The 18,745-nt window shown below is 37.6% G+C and overlaps 1 protein-coding gene across 2 annotated transcripts in view; it reads right to left on the reverse strand.

The window, feature by feature from the left end:
- Positions 1–1,144: 1,144 nt before the first annotated feature.
- Positions 1,145–18,745, reverse strand: part of kcnh5.S (potassium voltage-gated channel subfamily H member 5 S homeolog) — a 154,299-nt gene continuing 136,698 nt past the window's right edge. For both annotated transcript variants that reach the window (XM_018232289.2, XM_018232286.2), the window contains 3 exons: positions 17,573–17,825; positions 13,821–14,017; positions 1,145–3,130 (listed from right to left, as the gene is read on the reverse strand). In XM_018232289.2, the coding sequence (XP_018087778.1) occupies positions 2,204–3,130; positions 13,821–14,017; positions 17,573–17,825 (1,377 nt within the window). In that variant the 3' untranslated portion in view covers positions 1,145–2,203. The remainder of the gene's footprint in view (positions 3,131–13,820; positions 14,018–17,572; positions 17,826–18,745) is intronic.

Here is an 18,745-nt window from a genome sequence, read left to right on the forward strand (position 1 = left end):
TCACTATCTTTGGTTGGACATAACTTTCGTACGATTGCTGTCAGGGGCAGAACATCGGCTCATCTGTTCTTTTACTACTTTATTTGATCTGAATGGTTAGTGGCAGGTCTGGAGATGGGGAAGTCCGAATGTACGTTGATTTGTACGATCTGATCTTTGCATCTGTGGCCAGCTTTACCCTCAAATATACTGGTAAATGAAATAAGTACAATGGAAATTTTCAGAAGTGAAATAACTAGCTTGATCATGTTTCTTTTGAGAAAATCATTTTAACACTATATATGTTATGAATTGTTCAGTGTAAAAATAAAAACTGGGTAAATAAATAGGCTGTGCAAAATAAAACATGTTTCTAATATAGTTAGTTAGTCAATAATATAATGTATAAAGGATGTAACATACTTGTATGTAACAAAAGCCAGAATACTTCCTGCTTTGCAGCTCTCTTGGTTTTCAGTGATTGGTTACCAGGCAGTTACCAATTAGTAACTTGAGGTGGGAGGCACATGAGTCATGACAGTTTAGTTTGGAATCTGAGCTGAGGATCAATTGCAAACTCACTGCACAGTTCTGTCCCATGTGGCCCCCCCTTAAAGTTGCTGACTAACTCAGAGTTAGAGAGCTGCAAAGTAATGGTTGGTTATGTTAGACCTCCAGTTACTCCAGCCTTTATACATTAGAAACATTTTTTATTTTGCACAGCCTATTTACCCAGTTTTTATTTTTTCACTGAACTGTTCCTTTAAGCCAGGTACTAAGGAATACTGGATATAATACAGCTAATCCTTTAAAAATTGTTTCACAACATGGATTCCCTAATCTTTAAGTACATTTTGGAATACTCCCCTTCTCTTGGTAAAGCACAGGTAGACAAAAGTAGAGGCATATTTAGTAAAGGTCAGATTTTAGTGGTTTTAGAGGTTTTTGAAACCATGACTAAACCCACAACTCTAAAACTATGATTGTCATTGAATTTATTAAAAGATCCGATTATAAAAGTGTAAACGAAAAAAAAAAACCACTGAAAAATACGAAAACCTCTAAAAATTCGAGGTTTATTTGGACCATTTCTAGCAAAAAAAATGTTGAAAACCTCTAAAAGTCCAAATTGATTTAAAACGGTCTAATAGGATCAGTGCAGCTCCCATTCTATAAAACTTTTACTTGGTGAAGTTTGGCCTTAGAGGTTTTCGTGGTTTTTATACTGAATAAATGTTAAATTTTTAGAAATATAGGAAAACCACACATTTTTTGAGATCCGTGGAAAAAACGGGCCCCTTAGAAAGATCTGCTTGCTTATTATTGACATCCACTGCAGCTCAAGTCATCAAAGTCTGAAGACACCTACATGTATATTACCTTCTAACTGATCGGATAAGAGATCCACCAAACAGTGCCCTGCAGATCTCCATATACCAGTTAGTGGGGATAGTAATAAAGCAAGTGCAGCTAAAATGATGCTTCTAAAAACCTACTGCTCTTGTGCCTGATCCTGCTTAGGTTGCACTTGTGTGACTCCAAGCGACTCTGGTGCACTTTGTGAAAGTTCCATGGTATATCAGTGCCTTGGCCAGATTCGTCTGCTCATCTTCAAACAATTTTACCTCTCCCTGGATAGCAAAAAACAAAAACCTACGGGAAAAATAATGTAATGCTAACACAAACATAGTTCTCATAATTTGACATTGACAAACGTTGATAGAATATGAAAAATTAAATTTAAAAATGCTGCTTTATTTAAAAAGAGAACTATTCTGACCTTGATGAGACCTATAATGCTCAATGTTTCATACAAAGTGAACTTATTTCTGAATATTAAAGCTTTTGTCTTTTAATTCAATCCTACAGCATTCTGCAGATGCATTAAATATCTGAAAGAACAAGCCTGAGATCTACAGCTGGAATAGCGATATTGGCAGGTTGGACCCTGATATTTAAACCTAACATTGCCTTTATTATACAAATAAGTTATGTAATGAAGACTATAAATCAATGTAAAGAATGCATGCAGTCAACTGCATATTTTACAAGCTCTATCTAGTTTAAGGATCTTCTTTTGGCAGGCCAGAATCCAGCTGGACATGCAATATTTACACATCAAAATTATTAAAACGACTAAAAGATTTTCAAGTCACACCCTTGATATTTATGTGTGTGTGTTGATCTACATACGCACATGTTGTCTACTAATGTCCAGTTTCTATTAAACATGAATCTCTTCTTTTTCAGACTCTGGTGTCATTGGTCTAGAAACACTAAATATATCTTGACGTGGAATATGGAGCGGACTTGTAGGGATTTTGGGAGGAGATGGGGGAGCTGATAAAAGTTTGAGGATTTCTGTAATCTGCAGTTCAAGAGCAGTCATTCGACAGTTGAGTGACTGAATGTCATCTTTTAGCTCATGTTTGACCTCTTGGAGGGTGGTCTGTAAGGCTTGCTCTGGGATTGGGTAAAAAGGGTGTTTTGCATCAACTTGCAGGGGACTGTGTTCAAGTGGACTACGTGTTTCCCCTGCTTTATCCAAACGAAGGTCACTTTTAGTTATCCCGCTGTCACAAGAATCGGTTTTTCTCAATGGGTTTTTAGAGCCATTGGTCTCTGGGTCAGTGCATTTGGGGTCATCTGAAAGCAAACCCAATGACTCTGCTTTTGTCACATTATTCCAGTCTTCTTTCTTTTCCTCTTGCACCTGCATGTTGTTTTTCAATTTCAGCCAACCTTTCCCATTTCCGTTCTTAAGGCGAACGGGGCTGGTCACTTTGAGGCTTTTAATGTCATTGCTGCTATTTGGCTTCAGCTCCATAGAATCCCTGTTGTTCTGTTTCATAGACTCATTGGTTCTGACATAAGACAGAGATGTCTGAATAGGGGTTATCTGGGACACAGTCACCACGCTGGTTCCAGTAAGGACTGCTCCATTGTGCATAGAGCGGTGCTCCACTTGGAGCTGGTTCCTTTCCAGATCACTGTTTGAAGAACCCTGGTTTCTTAATTCCTTCTGCTGTTTAAATTTCTGGAACAGTTTTCTTACAGGGTGGTCCACTGGGATACTAAGGGTCACTTCATTCTTTTGCCTTTGCCGCTCCTCTTCTTCTTTCTTCACATCACTGATTTTGCGGAAGACAATCTAGAAGAAGGAGGAAAAAATGTTATTAAAAGAATAGTAAGCTCTCAATGTATTAAAGCAGCGATCCCCAACCAGTAGCTGGTGAGTAACATGTTGCTCTCCAACCCCTTAGATGTTGCTCCCAGTGTCCTCAAAGCAGCTGCTTATTTTTGAATTCCAGGCTTGGAGGCAAGTTTTGGCTGCATAAAAACCAGGTGCACTGCCAAACAGAGTCTTAATGTAGGTTGACAATCCACATAGGGGCTACTAAATGGCCAATCACAGCCCTTATTTGGCACCCCGGGAACATTTTTCATGCTTGTGTTGCTCCCCAACTCCTTTTACTTCTTAATGTTGCTTACAGGTTCAAAAGGTTGGGGATCCCTGTATTAAAGTTTAAGATATGCTTTTCTTTATATAGTCCGTTCTACAGGGCAAAATAGTGAAATATTGGCAGTAATGGGGAGAATATATAGTACTACTTATTTTACAATTATGCCAACTTTCACCCATGTTTTTTTTTATTGTGTAATAAATGACAATGCAGAACACAGGCCTGAACTAAGAGTTGATAAGGAATAGGAAATGCGAACAAGTGCGAATGCAATGCAAATTGTTCTAGCGGTTTGTCTGAATGAGATTGCTGCTCCATGAAACATATTAAGCTAGAAAAAGGAAATACAAAACTCATCAAAGCTAAAACCCTCAAATATACATTACGTATCAACAAACTGGTCTCTGAAGACTGTTTCTTGCAATGTTACCCATGTCCATCTATAGCCGAAAGTTCTGCAAAGTCTAGAGATAAAAATGCTATTACCGTATATACTCGAGTATAAACGGAGTTTTTCAGCATCCAAAATGTGCTGAAAAAGTCTACCTCGGCTTATACTCGAGTCAGTGGGCAGTAGCTGAGATTGCAGTCACTTTTAATCATTCCTATACCAACAGTTCGCTTGGGGAGAGATTGCAATATCACACAGCACCATCTGTTGGTTATATGAAAGAATAACAGTGACTGCAATATCACACAGCGCCATCTGTTGGTTATATGAAAGAATAACAGTGCACCCTCTGTTGGTTATATGAAAGTATAACAGTGACTGCAATATCACACAGCGCCATCTGTTGGTTATATGAAAGAATAACAGTGCGCCCTCTGTTGGTTATATGAAAGATTAACAGTGATGGTAATATCACACAGCACCCTCTGCAAATGGTAGTGGGACAGTGGGACAATGCACACAGTAATCCGTTTGGCAATTCTCTGTCACCATCAACTTTGCAAAGTCCGGTTGATCGCTGGGGGGGGTCGCTTTGGTGGAATGCGCGCTGCTGGGAGACAGGGCTGTAGTTGTGTCTAGGATTATACTTGAGTCAATAAGTTTTCCCAGTTTTCGTAGGTAAAATTAGGTAACTCGGCTTATACTCGGTCGGCTTATACTCGAGTATATACGGTATTATACGGCGTAATCGTTTATTTAATAATGACAGTTTCAGTTTCTTTGTTTACTTGGAAATTGCCTTGTGTTGATAAAATAAACAAATATACAATGAGCAAAGTTTTTGTTGATGCTGGCGACGGTTTTAAGAGGCCAGCGACAATTTAGACGTATTCGCCATTTCGTGATTTTCAGGGGAAATTTGCGAATTTCGTGGAAATGCGAAGCGGGACAAATTCGCCCATCACTACTGACAGGAGGCGGGGCTGATAACATTGGGGGGTGGGTCAGTGACGTTGGGGGCTCATGACATGGCAATTAGCGATTGACTGATTGCCATATTATTTAGGGGCAGATTTATCAAGGTCGAAGTATAAATTCAAAAAATTAGAATTTTGAGCTATTTTTTGTGTACTCTGACTAGGGAATAGCCCAAATACATTTCGAAATTTGAAAAAAATTGAAAATGCGAATATCGAAATTTATCATGTACTGTCTCTTTAAAAATTCGACTTTGACCATTCGCCATCTAAAACTTTGGAGTCAATTGGTGGACTTTGAGAAATCAAAGGGTTTTTTTGAAAAAACTTGGAATCGAATTCAATGGAATACGGTGTTACTTTAATCTGAACAATTTGAATTCGAATGAAAGTGGCCTATTCATCCGAAAAAAAACATCGATTTTTTTTAAAATAAATTTTAGTTTCTTGTTTTATTCAAATTTTGAAGTTTTTTTTATTCAAAATTCAACCCTTGAAAAATCTGCCCTTAATGTAAGGATTTTCCAAAACTGGGCTGTCCGGGTGAAATCTGAAAAGTGGCGACCCTACTTGTTATGCTTTTAAGAGTGGCTTGGATGATTTCTTTGACAAGCATAACATCCAAGACTACAGTGAAGCCTATAATTATATATAGAAATATATAGTGAATAAAGTACACCCTCTTGTAAAATATAAGGATATTATAAGTTACAGAGGAGTTTCATCACCATATAAAAGTACAAGGCCAAAGGCCGAGTGTTTTTATACAGGTCATGGAACTCCGAGGTAACTTCTAATATCCTTATATTTTGCAACCGGGGGTACTTTATTTATTATTACACAAGTTTCAGTGCGTCATGTGACAGAAATTACATCAGAACTCACTGTTTATAACTGATGACATTAGAACTCACCGTTTATAACTGATGACATCAGAACTCACCGTTTATAAGGATATAATTTACAAGATATTCATGGCTTTTGTGTATTATACAGTGAATAAAGTACCCCCTCTTGTAAAATATAAGGATATTATAAGTTACAGAGGAGTTTCATGACCATATAAAAGTACGAGGCCGAAGGCCGAGTGTTTTTAAACAGGTCATGGAACTCCGAGGTAACTTCTAATATCCTCATATTTTGCAACTGGGGGTACTTTATTTATTATAATACATAAGTTTCAGTGAGTCATGTGACAGAAATGACATCAGAACTCACCGTTTACAACTGATGACATCAGAACTCACCGTTTATAAGGATATAATTTACAAGATATTTATGGCTTTTGTGTATTATATACACATACATATATGTGCATGCACTGGGGTTCATTTGGAGGGTTTAATTTAATGGACTTGTAACTATGTAACTGAACGCAATGTATCTCTGTGTTTGCATAAACTGATTTAGGAAAGTTTAATCCATTTAGGATGCGGAATCTGCAGGGAGTTCTCTACAAACTGGCAGTCTGGGAGCTAAGTGGCAGATGAGTTTTAATTTGCATAAATGTATGGATTTGGGATTTAATAATATGCAGATTGCTTATACATTTAAAGGAAGGATTAAATGTGATTGACCTCATCTATTTTTATAAAAATATATAAAATATATATAGTATGTGTGACAGATAAACTCAACATGCTTGGTCGAGTTTGGTAACAAGCTTTACTTTGGGGGGGGGAGATGAAAATAAGAAAAGGAATGACATAAGATTGATGTAAGATCTAAATCAATATGCTTGAACCCAAACTTTGACTAATATTAAATGTCACTTTGCACACTGGGGGCTTGTCACACAAAGAGGTGTTTCAATCGAAGGAAAAATTGCCGATTGTGTTTGGGTGTTTAAGTAGGTTGTTAATGGGTTCTGTGCAGATGTATAATTGATAAGTCAATGAATAATGCATTAGCCTTTGTTTTGTTAATAGAACAGTATCTTAATGCAGACACACACTGATGTACAGAATTATATAGTACAAGAACTACAAAAGAAAAGTGAATGCTCATGGAAATACATTAGTAAGCTTAAGATGAAAACACACCATGCACAATAATGTATTTATTTAACCAGAAATTAGCCATTTTATCTAATTAAATAAACTTCAAGATGGAATGTTACAAAACAAACATGTAATAGCCATTTTAAGAACCTGGATTCATTCTCTTTTCCTTATGTGCTACATAGTTCATTTGGGATGGAAAAAAGACAATTGTGCATCAAGTTCAACCCCTCCAAATGACCCTCAGTGCATATGTGTGGTTATACCTATATACACTATGTACAGGTTACAGAGGTCGAGGGAGCTGATAAAGAAATCAAACACTGTTAATTAAATATTCACTATATCACATTATTTCTGTCAGCAAACGAGTTAAGGAAAAGTAACAACTTACTACAAGGGTGGGAAATGAAAGGAAACAGGAACATTTTTCTTCATGCAAAAAACAGATTTATTATATTATGATCTGGGCCCTGAACAGGCCCTGAGTAGGCAAAATTGCTAATCACTTCCCAAACAGCTGATGCTTTGGCATTGGGTCTTAATTTTGTGAGAAAAGTGAATATGGCTGTTTTGCAGCTTACAAATCATTCCAAAAATGTACAGGGAGCAATGCCAACTGGACGCACAAGCCATGTAACTCAACTGAACTTCTTGTACGACCCCATAAATATCCCTTGTATTGTGTATGCCTCTCAAGCTCTGCACATTGAAGGTCATAAATACAAGTAGATCATTTGAAAGAGAATAGCCAACATGTTACCAGAAGAGAATACTGTAAACTGGTAATATTTTAACAAACCGTTTGTTACTAAAATCACATGTAAACCTAGAAGATATATGAAGTCCTATTAATACCTATTAATTTTTATAGGATTAAGATAGGAAAATCCTTTGTGGAGGCTGAACTTGTGGGAGTGCATACATTTGAAATTTATTAACAAATATTGTGCAACATTTGCATTTTGCAGCCTATAGTGTAATTCGAATAAACATAAATCCAAATTTGGCATACAAAAAAAAAAAAAGAAAAATAAGCGGTAGAATCAGGTGCACCAGATCAAGTCCAAATTTTTAGGACATTAAACATTGATAAAGAGGACTGTCTTATTTTAACAAAAGACATTAGGGGGCGAATTCATCAAGGGTCGAATTTCGAGGGGTTAAATCCCTCGAAATTCGTCTGGGGAATAGAATCGAATAGGCAATTCGGGCGAATTTACGCGCTGGCGAATAGTCGAATTGGCGAATAGGCGCTCGATCGAATATTCGCTCGAAGGATTTACGTTCGATCGAATGCCTTTTTATTCGATCAAAAACTTGGAAAACAAGCCTATGGGACTTTCCCATAGGCTTTTAAAGCAATTCGGTAGGTTTTAGGTGGCGAAGTAGGCAGTCGAAGTATTTTTAAAAGAGACAGTACTTCGACTATCGAATGGGCGAATAGTCGCAGCGTTTTTGCGCTCGACCTATTCGAATCATTCTACTCAGGCGAATTTACGCCAATTCCATAGTCGAGGAGCACAAAAAAACACTCGAAATTCAAAGTATTTTACTTCGAATCCTTCACTCGAAGTTAGTGAATCGGCCCTTTAGTTTGGTCTGCTCTTTGATGTTGAGTTCTCAAGGCCTTTAGAAAGAAGTTTAAAGGTTCCTATGAGTCTGTGAAGGGAATAAAAAATGTCTAAAAAAAATCATAAATTTCACTATATGGAAGATCATCTAGAAGCAGAGAAGATTCCAGACCTGGCAATTTGTCCTAGCAAGTCCAGCAGAAAAAAGTCTGCAAGAACCCCGGAATTGTATTACGAGACATACAGGTAGCTCTCGTCTCTCATGTCAAAAAGTAGAGTCTACCATTAGAAGTAGCTGCGGATAGTGCCAGAAGACATGTTTAGGGAAAAACCAAAGACAGTATTCCACCTGAATAACCTGATACATGGAAATGTTATGGTTTTGGACTGCTTTGTTGCATCACAGCCTGAACTGACATCCACTATGAATTTTTTTTGTATCAGAGAGTGCCTGAGGATAATATTAGACCATCGATCAGAAGATTGAAACTCAACCAAAAGTGGACCAGGCAACATGACTGACCCTGAACATTCAAGGAAATCCATAAAGGAATAGCTAAAAGAAATGAGACGAGTTATGCATAGAAGAAACCTATAAAACATTGCGCAGTTCAAAACTTATTGCATAGAGGAGAAGTGGGAAACATTTCAGCGACGGGTAGACTGTTATAACATCACTTCGTCAATGCAACACAGTGGGCAACATGTCCCTGTTCCACATTAGCATTTTAGCCAAAGAATTTATAACACAAAGTTAATGAAGGGTCTGATTGCCTAGGTTGTAGCTTAAAACCTGAAATCCCAGATTGGCTGTAAAAAGTTCCCTGCCAGTCGACTCTGATATGCTTGTCACAGTTTTGTGAGATGAGACTGACATTACGCCTTATGTTATACAAGTCAAGACACCGCAAGCAGACACCAGAAGATAAGCAGTAGCATCAATCAGTTAATTGGCATTGTGGGTGCAAAACTGGACATAAGGTCCCACAAAAAGCATGGCAGTTGGAGGTTTGCTTCTTTTATAAAAGAAGAAAGGTGGCAGGAGCAAGTGCTTTAAATAGATCTATTTAGTATGGACTTGAGCCATGGCCAGCAGAAAAGCTAAAACAGTACTGAATTATAGGTTTTCATGACCATGGCATAGATGGGGCCCCCTACAGACGTACCATTTAAGAGTGGCATTCTATATATATTGATGCCACCACATGATGGAACAATGGAATAGCAGTGGATAGTATTGATAAGCAATCTAGGGAAGTTAAAGGAAGTTCAACCAGTTTAGCCAAAAGGATGCAAGAACTAATTCCATAACTGGCTGTGCGTGTTCAGAATTCATACTGGGCAGCTTCATGACCAGATTTCAGAGTGACTTGCATATCTGGGGCAAGAGGTTTTTTCAGCACTGGGGATATCACTTTACTGCACCTCTAAATTGTTCGCACCAAAGGCAAATGACAACGTTTCATTCTGTGTCAATCAAGAAAAAACACTTCAGGAGAAGGTCACAAGTACAAAGAGAAGGAATTCAGACAATAAATTACATCTTCAAAGTATGCAGAATTTTAGTGGACGACATTTATACCTGAAGAAGTTTATTTTCACAAACGTTCCACTTTAAACAAACACTAGAAACTTATCCTTCCACTCAACCGCTCCCAATAATGCCCTAAATATTATCTGATCACTGTCACTGACTTATTTGCCACATACCATCACTATACGATAGTCTTTTCTACATGAGTATTCTCTGTCATTATATTAGAACAGATATGCAGGTACCTTTTGTATTTCTTTGAGACCAAAGTTGTCAATCATAAGTTCTACGTCCTGACAATGCAAGGATGCTTAATCATAATATTTTGTACCCAAGTAAAAAGACAATGGAGAGATGATTGTCAAGAGAGACCTGCCTTGTGTTGCTGGGATGGAAACCTCAGTGTTCATTGCTTTCATAATTGCACATAATGCTTACTGGAAATGATTTTCTGAGCTCTGAGCTTGACAGATGTTGAAACAAATAGTTTTTGGAAGAATTGTAATCATCCCTTTCCCAAATATCCAGGGCTTGTTCTACAAACCGAACTGCTCCATAATCATTACAGGCTGTCAAGCATATCTTTTACTCTGAAAGGCAAACAAACTCCGACAAAATCCCATCGCAATCTTAAAGGGAAACTATCATGAAAATTAAAATTTAATACTGAAATAAGAGATTTTCTAAATATAATGAAAAAAAAATTCGGAACATTTTCTGAAATAATCAAGTTTATTTTCACTATCCCTCTCTCAGCATCTGTTTCTCTTCATTCTGTCTTCATTCAGGAGTTGGGTGTCAGATATTCATTGACAGTTAGATCCAATATATCTTATAGGGGGGCTCCTTTTGCCTAGAAGATGTATTAGAGCTCACTCTAGAAAATCACCAGACATTATGTCTCTCTACATGCAGGATTTGTGCAAAAGGCAGTTATTTTGTTTGTACTGGAGTCAATTATCTGAATGAGCTCTAATAAATCTGCTAGGAAAGGGAGCCCCTCTATAAGATATATTGGATCTAACTGTCAATGAATATCTGCACTGAGCTTTAAGAGCTAGAAAAACATATACTATACTTATTATACTGGTCACTTCTTATACAACAGAAAATTTGAATTGCTTCAAATAAGTCAATAGATAAGACAGCAATTGAAAAAATGCACCGTTAAGCTAAATAATGATCAAAGACAAAATCAATTACTATTTCAGGGGAGCACAGCTCTGCAAAAAAATGTCACAACTTCTTTGTCCATTTAGAAAAAGTGATTTATTTGACCTAAGTGTGAGCCACAATGAGCTATAAAAAGCCCTGTTTCTAGCACAATGGGAACACATCATGAAATCACTGTTCTCAGCACAGTCTTCTCTCTTTTTCATTTCTAAATGTTCTGTAGAAACGCTAAAGAGAACTGTGGAATTTATAAGGAAAAAATGAATGCCTTGAAAAATGTACAAATTTCCATCCTAAAAAGTAGGCAATAAATCATTTCTATGAAGCGTGAATATGGCATTGATGGCTTGTTTTTCTATAATTCTTCATAAGTAACAATTCTACCATGAGTAATGATGATGGGGCCCAAATTTTAAGTACATTTATAGAGCATGACAATGTTGATTACTACAGTTATAAGGTCTCCTATGCATCTGCCTTCAATAGTTCTTCCAAATGATTAGAACAAGGGCTCTACCATTAAAATAAAAACCTGAGAACTCAGCTGCATTTGTGGTACAACTTTATGGGGGTTATTTACTAAACTCTGAATGCAAAAATCACAAAAAATTTGTGATTTTTTTTATAAAATTGGAAAATCACGAATTTTTCTGAATTTATTAAACCCAGAGGATGGAAAAGTCAGAATCTGAAAATCCGGCATCTCAGACCTATCGAGGTTGCATATAAGTCAATGGGAGAAGTCCCAATGATTTTTTGATGTGCGCTGGGTTTCGTGCAATACCCCTAAGTTTTAGGAGTTTTTGGACAAAAAGCGTTCCGGTGCAAAATCAGAAATCTTGAAAATCGTAGGAAAAATCTGAAAAGTTTGTGAAAATCGGATTTCTTCCCGCGAAGCAAATTTTTGGGAAAATGTTATGATAAATAAGCGTAAACAACCGGAGCAGATTTGATCAGAGTTTGTAGCAGAAAATATTGAGAAATTCAGACTTTGATAAATAACCCCTATATGTTTTGTAGGGCCACCCTCATTCATTAAAATTTTAGATGATCTGCGTCAGGGTCAGACGGTCCGGCCTCCCCGCCCCAGCCCCTACAGTGAAGCGCACCGACACGCACGCATTCAGGCGCGCTCGGCTCACACGCATGCTGCCGCACTCGGTGCATCCCGCATGCGCAGGCCAATTTTTTTCTTTCCGATTTCAGAATGGAGAGAGGGGGTCTGACCTGGCGGGGGCCCATGAGGGTTGGGGCCCGGCGGGGGCCCACCGGGTTATTTCCCGGTGTCCCGCCGAGCCAGTCCGACACTGATCTGCGTTAGGCCACCTCTATTGATACCCATTATTACTGTATGAGTCCTTTAATCCCTCCCCTGCCACCTGCTCTGTGGACTTGTGGTCTTGTCCAACCTTGAACAGCCTCATCAGCAAACGCACAATTGTTCCCTCCAAGTTGCAGCGCTGAAACAGAGTTTTTATATAATGCATATGTATTTTGTTAAAATCAAAGGAAACAATATCCGTAGAGAAAAGAAGTATTAATTAAACCCACTTCACTCTGCCTCATCCCCTGGAGCAAATATTATGATCTTATTCCCAAGATAGACAAAATGCTGTCTTTAGCATTTTAATCAGTTTGAAAGACACTAAAAAATTGTATGAAATTTGTATTTACTGTATAATGCGGAAGTTCTTATATTTAAACTAAAACCATAGAATAGCCTTGGGATTTCAGTTTAATCAAATCGACGTCTTGCATCACTACATTTCAGCTCATTTCCAGACAGAACTATTTGAAAGTACTTACACTGAAACTAGAACAGCAACAAATCTATCGGAATAAGCCTATGCTTAAAGGTAAACTTACCACAAAAAATTATAATTGCGGTGAAAATTTATGTATGGGGTTCGGAGAAAGCAAGAGAAATAATAAATGAGCATCAATGAAACTTGTCTTGGTAACTAGTGCATGGTAGAGTCCTGCAGCGGGTCGGGTACCCGCAAAAACCTGCAGTACCCTGCGGGTTGCCGGTACAAGTTCCGGGTGTGGGTATAGATGCAGGATCTGCAGGTTTGCGGTTGGGGGACGAACCGCGGATCTTCTCAATAGCGATTTTTACACCTTTTTTCTGATCATGCCTACTTCCGATGATGTCACTTCCGGTTTACAATGACAACACTTCCTGACTCTTGATGGTCAGTGGGTCACAGGTCCAGGTTGCGGATAAGGTACTTGCGGTTCGAGTCAGGTAGCGGGTCCAAGCGGGTAAGAATGCAGGTTGCAGATTGCAGGTTGCGGGTACGGGTCGGGTATGGGTTCCAAAAAATGGACCCGTGCAGGACTCTAGTGCATGGAAACTGGATCAGATGAATGATAATGTAAAGTTGGAATGGAACAGGTGCACAGTCACAATGAAAAGGTTTATTTCTAAGCAAGTAAAGTGCCTATTCTACTTGCATAAGCAATTGCATTACAGAGCACACAAACCTGGCAGCAGCACAATTTACATCTCACCAAGCGGAAACTGCTTTTATCCCAATTGCAGAACCATGGTTTCCCTGAAATTCAAAATGCTGTGACTCAAATGAGAACTGTTTCTACATTCAGCTTTGTTCATGCCCATTGGAAATATCCCAATTGCATGCATTCCACTTATCAGAACAACAATCAGTACATTAAATCGTGGCATTTACGGAAAAGCAAAAAAAAAAAACTGGTTCCCCCTTACCCGTTTCCTCAAGTTACAAGTTAGTGTGAGATTCCTTGAGAAAGAGTTAGCGAAGGCTGTGTAGAAGTCCAGTACTTTGAGTAAGGCTTCCCGTTTAATGATGTGTAAATCACAATACGTCAGCGCACGGACATTAGCGCAGGCATGGGCAAGTGTGGTTTCTTTCCAGAACACGTCTCCAAAGACATCACCCTTTCCTACAGCAATGAAGGAACACAAGAGATCTATATTAGAGACAATTATTCAAACTTAAACAGGCTCTGATAATCGATTTAAACACAGTCACATGGAGAGATACTGTATGTTCAGCCACGTGAGTTAAATGTCTAAATATGGTTTTCTCCATCTGTAGTCCACATATGGGGGTGCAGAAATACAATATAAATCAAATAACATTGGTTATCCTGTAAAATATATACTTATAACTGGAGTATCTTTGGACTCCTGTCTTTACATGGTCATGGGACTCCTTAGTAAAGGGTTGCTCTTGCCATGAGGCAAGTTGACACACTTGATTGAATAGTTACTCCTGGTACCGTATATACTCGAGTATAAGCCGTCCCGAGTATAAGCCGAGGTACCTAATTTTACCTCCAAAAACTGGGAAAGCTTATTGACTCGAGTATAAGCCTAGGGTGAGAAATGCAGCAGCTTCTGGTAAGTTTCAATCAAAAAATTGAGGGTTTCTGCTCCAATTGGAGGTGCCGGCGTCTCGTTTTTGGATGCCGGCGACCATTCTTGGACGCTGGCGAATATTCTTGGAGACTATTCTTGGACGCAGGCGACTATTCTTGGACGCCGGCGACTATTCTTGGGCGCTGTCGACTATTCTTAGATGCCGGCGACTATTCTTAGACGCCGGCGACCGTTTTTGCGCTTGACCCGAGTATAAGCCGAGGTAGAGTTTTTCAGCATATTTTGGGGGCTGAAAAACTCGGCTTATACTCGTTGGGATCAAGAACAAGCTACTGTTTTATTATTACAGAGAAAAAGGAAATCATTTTTAAAAATTTGGATTATTTGGATATAATGGAGTCTATGAGATAATGGAGTCCATTCCGTAATTCGGAGCATTCTGGATATCGGGTTTCCGGATAAGGGATCCTATATCTGTACTTATCTAGAAGGTGCTTTTGCAGTAACCCTTCCAGGCATTTCAGCAAAACTTTTTGAGGTGCATCATCTGATAAACAAGATTAATATTTATCAGTTATGGGGTGGGTTAAAAATGTATAAATAAATAAAATCAACTCTGAATAGCATGAAGGAAGAACGGAACTTTTTTTTTTTTTTACCATGGAATTTAGATATTGCAATAGTTACATTTTTCCCACACTGGGAAATCTATCTCATGTTATATTTAATCGTTTAATAGCCATTTTTAACTTTCATGGTTCAAACAGTCCTTATTCCACAGAATAGTTCAATATAGCTCGATAAAATCTTTTACCTATCCCCTTTGACTATTACCTACTCTTTCATAATTTTCATGAAAATGATATAAATTGTGTAACTTAGCCACTATAATAATGAACCATTTATTCAGTACTCCTCTAGAAATGCACTTTTTCTCCTTCTCAGTTGATTTATGCCATTAATAATAAATGGGCTCCAACCGCAAAGTATATTTTTCATGTCTTCGCATTTATCCAGCCTTAGACACTGCTGCATCAAAGAGGAGACATATGTTAACTGAATTGATTAGATACATATTTTTGTTTACACCAGTGCCTGATACTTTATCTTGTTTTCTGATGCGCTAACAACATCAATAACAAAATAAATTGCTGATAAAATGAAGGATCGGTGGGAAACCTGCTGAGATAAAGCAAACTTGGAAACACATCAGATTTATAACTGCTATTTCTTTTTTTACAAGCGGTTACTATTTACAAATGATGATTTCTGCTTATTCTGTAGGCCTCCCAATACTACATCGCTCATGCTATTCTGGGGACTCATTGAATAAATCTGGTGTTACAGTTGTGCCCAACCACTGAACTTTAGCACCCAAAAAACGAATGTTTTCAACTTCTAAAACCAGTCAGATCCGTTTTGATGAATGGACGCATTTATGTATATTTAAATATGCCAATTTAAAAAAAAAAATCTCAAAGTGATAATAAACACCAAACCCCAGTTTTAATTTGTATAATTCTTCCCCGGAATATCAATAGCACAATATGGTGAATTGCAAGGTTCATCTAAGCCACTCTATCTCACAGAAACCTGTACCATTTACCCTTCCTTTAAATGTTACATTATCCTTTTCAGTCTAAGCTGTAACATCATTAATCAGGTTATACACATATTAAACCTATTAAAGCCCTTATTTGTTATACATAAATATTCTGAAAAATGAAACGATGTTCTGAAATAATTCATTTCTCTATTGGCCCGGACCTACAAATTAAAGCTTTTTAGGCCTTACAGCAAATGATCTTTTAACTGCAGACCTGATTGACAGTGTGCTAGATTATTTAAAGGAAAACTATACCCCCAAAACAATGTAGGTCTCTATTAAAACAGCTCATGTGTAAAACCCTACTTCATATAAATGAACCATTATCATAATAATATAGTTTTTTAGTAGTATGTGCCATTGGGTAATCATAAATAGAAAATTGCCATTTTAAAAAATAAGGGCCGCCCCCTGAGATCGTACGATTCACTGGGCACACATACAAACCACATGTAAGGTCACATGAGCCAATTAACAGACAGAGTTCTGCCTTTTGCTTAAGTATTCATTTTGGGGGTATAGTTTTCCTTTAAGAAAAAATATTTGGTTCCTTGGCCACATTTACTAAGGAAATGGCTGTAAACCACATTAGGGGTCATTAAAAGTGATGGGCGAATAAATTCGCCTGGCACGAATTTGCGGTGAAATTCCGCGTTTCGCCGCCAATGAATAAATTCGCGAATCTCCAGTGAAAATTCGCCGGCGTCAATTTCAGATTTTGACGATTTTTTCGTAAAAAATTGCACATTTTCACAAATTTTTTGTGAAAACCTTCAAATTTCACGATTTTTTCGTGAAATCCTTCAAATTTCAAGATTTTTTAGTGAAATCCTGCAAATTTACACGATTTTTTAGTGAAAACCTTAAAATTTCAAGATTTTTGAGTGAAACGTCTGATTTTCACGATTTTTTAATGAAAACCTTCAAATTTCACGATTTTTGAGAGAAATCCTTCAAATTTCACGATTTTTGAGTGAAAACATGAATATCGAATTCAAACTTTTTTCATCGAATTTGGGTATTCTGCGGTCGAAGTTCAATCCTTCAAATCGAACGATTCGAACGATTTTATCGTACGATCGAACGATTTTACTTCGACTTTAAAAAACGTAGAGAAATGCTGTAGAAGGTCCCCATAGGCTAACATAGCACTTCGGCAGGTTTAATTTGGCGAAGTATTGTAGTCGAAGTTTATCGAATGGTCGAATATTCAAACTACTTTACTTCGAATCTTATTTGAAGTAAATTCGAAGTCATAGTATCCTATTCGATGGTCGAAGTATCCAAAAAATTACTTTGAATTTAGAATTTTTTTACTTCGAAAATTCCCTCAAATTCACTTCGACCCTTGATAAATCTGCCCCTTAAAATAATTAAAACATAAAACATTGTTTATTGCAAAATGTGTAACGTATTCAAATGTACTGCAAATAAAATGTATGAGAAGCTAATACCCTTCCCTAAAGAAAATACTGAACAGTGTCATATGTTTCACAGGACATGACCTTACCTAGTATTGCCACCACCTCCTCATCTTGAATGACTTCCAGCGACCCCGACACCACAAAGCAGAGGGCGTCAACACTTTCACCCGCATGGTAGATGAGGTCTCCTGGAGCACAGTGAATTGTTTGAAACTCCACGGCTAATGATCGCAAACAGCCGTCGCTGGCTAAACGAAAAGCTGGGTGCTCATTGAAGACCTTCGTGTTCAGATGCACGCAGATATCAGCTCTCATATCCTTGGGACATATTCCGAGAACCTTCACAATACAAAAAGGAAGACTTGCGTTAGATAGCAATTGCTGTATGTTTTCTGTAATGGGAAAATATCCCATATATACATATATAATAAACAAAAGCCATGAATATCTTGTAAATTATATCTTTATAAACGGTGAGTTCTGATGTCATCAGTTATAAACGGTGAGTTCTGATGTAATTTCTGTCACATGACTCACTGAAACTTGTGTATTATAATAAATAAAGTACCCCCAGTTGATGACAATATGAGGATATTAGAAGTTACCTCTGAGTTCCATGACCTTCAGCCCTTCAGCCTCGTGTTTTTATATGGTCATGAAACTCCTCGGTAACTTATAATATCCTTATATTTTACAAGAGGGGGCACTTTATTCACTATATCATTAATAGATAATTGATAGATGCTAGATACAAATCCTAACTAAGGGACATATTTATTCAAAGTCAAATTAAAAGATGACCTTAACTGCATAGAACGTTTCAATTTTCGCCTGTGATTTTGTGTGATGTAATCAAATAAACAATGAACTCCATCTAAATCATACTGAGGTGCAGGATTTTTTGCACACTTACCTTTACCCAAATTTTAATAGACGTGTCCCTTATTGCAAGGTCTAATTTTATGGGTAAAATCAAAACAGCTTTCAAATTGTACCATTTCATTCACAACCAATACCCATTTTGGATGCAATGCACTTAAAGGGCATGTAATCGCAAAAAAATAAAATCCCATTTTTACTTTCTTTAATGAAAAAGAAACCTACCTACAATATACTTTAATTAAAAAATGTGTACTGTTTTTATAAGAAACCTGACTGTATGCAGTGAAATTCTCCCTTCATTTACTGCTGTGGATAGGAATTTTCAGACGGTCCCTAACTGCTCTGCAGGGAAACAAATCATACTTATGAACAGCAGG

This window comes from Xenopus laevis, chromosome 8S (assembly GCF_017654675.1).
Source record: "Xenopus laevis strain J_2021 chromosome 8S, Xenopus_laevis_v10.1, whole genome shotgun sequence".
NCBI lineage: Eukaryota > Metazoa > Chordata > Amphibia > Anura > Pipidae > Xenopus > Xenopus laevis.